At 50.6% G+C, this 5,276-nt stretch overlaps 1 protein-coding gene across 1 annotated transcript; it reads right to left on the reverse strand.

The window, feature by feature from the left end:
- Nucleotides 1-1,489: 1,489 nt before the first annotated feature.
- Nucleotides 1,490-2,999, reverse strand: LOC123403251 (E3 ubiquitin-protein ligase SINA-like 4). The gene is made up of 2 exons (XM_045097193.1): nucleotides 2,524-2,999; nucleotides 1,490-2,415 (listed from the first exon to the last, which is right to left on the reverse strand). Exons 1-2 carry the CDS (start codon nucleotides 2,857-2,859, stop codon nucleotides 1,708-1,710), a joined length of 1,044 nt encoding a protein of 347 aa, XP_044953128.1. The 5' UTR covers nucleotides 2,860-2,999; the 3' UTR covers nucleotides 1,490-1,707.
- Between the last annotated feature and the right edge of the window lie 2,277 nt (nucleotides 3,000-5,276).

Genomic DNA, 5,276 nt, shown 5'->3' on the forward strand with positions numbered 1-5,276 from the left:
TACTTACAAAAAAGACACATCCTTACCCAGAAGCTAGAACACAACATCCTAGAGTCGCAACAACCAGCAAGAAGAGATCTTGGACACGACCAAAACTCAAGCCAAAAGACAACATCATTTCGTCACCGTTCTTGGGATATAAAAATCATCCACAACTAAGCTAGAGGTGACTCCATTACAGTAGAGGAAAGTAAGTTCTGCAGAGGGGATAAACTCCACCAACAACAAGACAAAAGGAGAAACATGATACAGATCAACAACAAGCTTTGCTCAACAAGGAGAAAACTAATCTAGATTTTTAGGCTGCTAGTTGTACAATAAGACATGACCCCTTGATAGATTTGCTTCTTCCTTCACCCACCTATAATCTGAATAACTCCACGGCGCCATCCATTAGCCGCATTAAAGACCTCACTTGCTATCACTTGAGTAGCCTTACCTCCCATATCAGGTCCCTTCGCCATTACTAGTTTTTTTCCTGTAAAACCACCAATAGTTTATTAACGCACATGCTCTCTTAGAATCACAAAAGGTCCAACAAGCCTTTGCATTCAAAAAAATCTCATTTCTGCAATTCCAAATGGACCAAGTAACAACTGATATGCGAAATGAAAGCAACATCCTTTTTTCACCATATTACGCAAGACAAGAGGTAAATGGTGTTTTCATATTATGAGGAGGACCTCTTAGATTAAAAGTGCATGGTAACACACATGAACTTAGCTACAGAACAATGATGGAAGAGATGGTCAATTGATTCATAGTTTCCACAAAACATACAACATTTTTTACATTCCAATCTCTTTTCAAAAGGTTGTCTCTCGTAATAATACTATTGCATCGGGATTTTTTGTGGAGTTTTAACTTTCCACAAAAAAAATGAGAAGGAAATTACATCTCATTCAAAGTCACCTGATCGTAAAAAAACATAACAAAATACTTTTCATGGGCGATTAAAGACTAAGTAATCATTCTTTTCACATAATCTAATTTCAGACCATGCAACTTTGATCCCATTCCACTGTACAAGAGTATATTTACCCCGGCTGATATGGATCTCTCTCAACGCCAAAGTATTGATGACCGAGTTGAATAGGTCAGTGGATTTGCGATTAGAGAAGTTCTTATTCTTCTCCCCGGAGTGTCAAGTTTCTCCAAGGTAGGGTGAGCTTGATTATTGGTCCAAGTATATTTACCCAGGCTGATATGGATCTCTCTCAACGCCAAAGTATTGATGACCGAGTTGAATAGGTCAGTGGATTTGCGATTAGAGAAGTTCTTATTCTTCTCCCCGGAGTGTCTCAGGATGTTAAAATCACCCCCAACTATGTACGGTAATTTCATACTACCACACATAGATGCAAGCTCCACAAGGAAATCTTCTTTAGATTCCTAACCCAAGCAGATTGAAAGCATAAACATTTGTTGGGTACAATTCCAAATACTCAATTTTGGAATTATAAGAGGAAATTATCGACTGCAACTCCAATAAAACACCAAATTTCACAGTCAGATAATTCAACTGAATCAAGTCACCTTGAACACCAAACCCCAGTTCTCAACTGAACCCTGAATACTTGAGAGGACTGACCGGAACCAAGTTAACACCATACCAAAGCCAGGTAAACAAAGGTAATCCAATTCTTCAACGAGACTACAGAAGACACATATGACTCCAGAACTACATTGCTGATGCTTATCATAGGTTCAGGAACAGATGATCTTCGTCTTGCCGATACGGATACACAGATGGAGCTCCTCCCCGTGCAGCATCTCCGGATACACGGGGACGGTGTCGCATTCCGGCTGCGCCAACACGTCGAACTCGACCGGGGCAGAGCAGCTCGCCGCCACCTTATTCTCAAGCTTCAGCCGGCGCGCCTCGTCTGGACCAGCCACCTCGACGGAGGAGCTGTACACTGGCCCGGTGCCAACATTACCCCTGACGCACACCACGGTGACACGGCGGACGTCGCTGACGCCCCCCACGGCCACGAGGAAAAGGGCGCCGTCCTCCGCGACCAGGAGGCCGCGGTCCTCGCACTGCTGATCCGACAATTCCGGCACTGGGACGGCGAACTGGTGGTCCATCCCGTAGGTGATCCTGTGGGCGGTCCAGGCGTGCCGTCCGGACAACTCCGTGAGATGATGCAGGAGGCCCGACGGAGGCCCCTTGTACCCACACTCCGCGCAAGCGCAGGGCGCCCACGCGCAGGCGGCCTCGTGCGATGCCATGTCGCGGTAGGCGACGGAGCTGGCGCACCCGAACTTGCGGAACGCGCACGGCACCTTGATGTAGCCGAAGAGGGCGTCCAGCTGGGCGTTGTGGACGAAGACGGCGGCCGGGTCCCCGCCGCACGGGCGGCACTCGCCGGCGCCGCAGTCGCCGCACGCGACGTGCTGCACGCGGGTGCACTGCGGCCAGCGCGACGCAAATTCATCAATCAACCAATCGAATCTTGGCCATGACCAAGGCAAGCGGATTGAAAGGGGGCACACATCTTGGGCGTCTCGTCTGATTACCTGGTAGATGGGGGGCCTGAGGGGGCCATGGCACAGGTCGCAGCGCAGCTTCACCTGCTCCTCCTCCTCCTCCGCCGCCGCTATGGCCGCCGCGCCGCGCGCGAGCTCCAGCAGCCCGCCGTTCCCGTCCTCCTCGTGCTCGGATCTGGACGGCGCCAGCGTCTGCGCGGAGGCCGGGCCGCGCGCCACCGGCACCTCGACGCCCGGCACGCTCTTCCTAGGGCGGCCTGGGCGCCGTATGGCTTCCGGCGGCGTGTTCTTCCTCGGGCGACCAGGCCGCCGGCCCACCGTAGACGGCGTCTTCACGTCCCCGGTGCTCTTCCTCTTGCCGCCCATCGCCGGCGGGCGCTGCTACGCACCAGATCGGTGTGGGAACCTCCGCAGAACCGCGGATTTGGGGGTAGACAGTATAGCAATTAAGGCTGGGATCCGGAGAGTTCAAGAAGGACTGAGTTTTTTTTTTTAGGCAATCAAGAAGGAGTGAAGGACTGAGTGAATCCCCACTGCGCGCAGAGAGGACACACGCTTACCAGCCCACACACGCCTAACGGCCCAATCTCTTTCTGAGGCCCAAGTGGTTAACAGTCAGGTCGTTGCAGCAGCTCAATCCCCAGATAATAGTACAAGCCACATACATAAATAAATAAGGAAACACTAGCCTTTACACAAAGTAACATCAACCAAGACGGAAAAATACAAACAAGGCCGAAGAAACCTTTGAGCTTAACACCAACGCTCGTCACCTGACATCATCACAACAGCCATCAAAGAAAAAAAAATGACAGATCACCTTCACACCCGAACTTGACGCGACTCCATCACTAATACACAGCTTTGCGAACCTCCAGGGTGACTCGCAAAAGACGAAACCATTACCTTTGAAGGTATCAGGCTATGGTAACATTCCGAACACGCCATCGAACTCCAAATATCGCACTCCACATGACTAAGACGTCGGAGGGGACAACCATACATGCCATCCACATACCACAAACTGAACACACAATCCATCATCTTTCAGATGTCGCTGATGTAGACCATAATCTGCATCCGTTCCTAGGCTATCTACCAAGCTCCGGGTCGACACTGGAGCAAACGTCGTCGCAACGACGGAGCCCAAGGACACAGGTGCACCACAAGAATAACGACGCCGCTGCATCATCCTTGCTTGAACAGACAGGATATCAAATCCTTCCCCAAACATAGGACCGACCACCTCGTTGGAGTAGGATCTGAAAAAACTTTATTCAACGCTGTCATCGCCACCGCCGAAGCAAGACGATGAACAACTAATTTTTTTTTGAAACGGAGGCAAAATTGCCTCATCTATTAAATAAGCCGAAGAGAATTTCTGAGTTAATTACGAAAAAACGGACAAAAACCGATACAACAAGGGCCAAGCCCATTCCCCTAGACTAGAACGCTAAGGGAAATGCCCCCTAATCGACGACACGTGTAGTTCCGGCTATTTTGACCTAAATCTATCCACACATATAGATCCGACGACCCCCCCTCCCAAACCACTGAGGACCGAGGTCGTCAGCGAAATGGAGCCGCCAGAGGACGGCGGTGGAGGAAGCCCCTGATGACAAGCATCGGCAACATCGCCTTTTCTTTTGGAGGAAGAAAGAACGATATGTTTTGGAACCGGGTCATCTACCGTGCCCATTGATGAGGATATGTACCTAGGGTAGGGTCTTAGGCCTGACCTACATGCCCTACCCAAGGACACTACATTGGAGAACTTAAAGACTACAAGTAAGACTCCGACTGAAATCACCATGGCGCATAAGTCACTTGACGGAGCATCCTCTCGGAGGTTTCTCCCTCAATTCGACAGTTGCCTTTCACTCGGAAGAACAAAAAGTTAGTCAACCGTAGAAGATCAGAAGCCACTCCAGGGAGGCGAATGGGCAGGCGCTCGACTGGTCGCCATAAGTATCATTTATTACATACGTTATCAGTAATGTTCACCTTTATTACCATGATCGAACCCTTGGTTGCCGAGGATTGATGAGGCGCATCACACTCTATATAAGCCACCCCTCCCCTCTGGCACAAGGGTGCGCACCCCTTATAACTCTCACATTCCACACGACAGAAGCTCCCGAGCACTGAGATGTAGGGTTGTAACCTCCACGAGAGGGGCTTGAACTCATACATTCGTGTGTACAATCTCACGGTAGTTAGGGCTCTTCCCTCTCCTTGCGTACCCCTAACTTCTACTGGCAGGCTTGTTCCCACTACAGTTGGCGCCCACCTTGGGGCAAGCGTCTAAGCGACTTCCGACGAGTTTGCAATTTTCTTCTTCGTCATGTCTTCCGGTGACGGTTTGTTCCTGGGCCACGAGATCTGTTTTGGTGCGCTTACCTTCGTCGCCGACGAATCGGCATGGCTTCAGGAAGCGTCTCACGATGTTGAGGCGCTCCCGATCCGCGGGGAGACGCACTTCCGTGCAAGCTCCTGTGGCGTTCTTCTTCGGCAGCCGACGACTCCGATGCCGTCTTCTCTCCCCGCTGTTTGTCACCGCAAGCGATCAAATCGCTCGCGGCTCCAGCGTTGGGTGATACATGCGGCGGCTCGCCAAGAATCCTCTCCGCAGATTGTGGCTATCGAGCCCGATGAATCACTTTGCGGCGTGTTCGACTAGGCATTGGATTAGTCTGGTGTTCCTTCCGAGTGTGAGAGCTATGATCCAGCGGGTGAAGTTCTTATGGCGGGTTCTCATCAAATCCCGCCTGGTTTTGGCCACG

Source organism: Hordeum vulgare, chromosome 6H, assembly GCF_904849725.1.
Source record: "Hordeum vulgare subsp. vulgare chromosome 6H, MorexV3_pseudomolecules_assembly, whole genome shotgun sequence".
Classification (NCBI taxonomy): Eukaryota; Viridiplantae; Streptophyta; class Magnoliopsida; order Poales; family Poaceae; genus Hordeum; species Hordeum vulgare.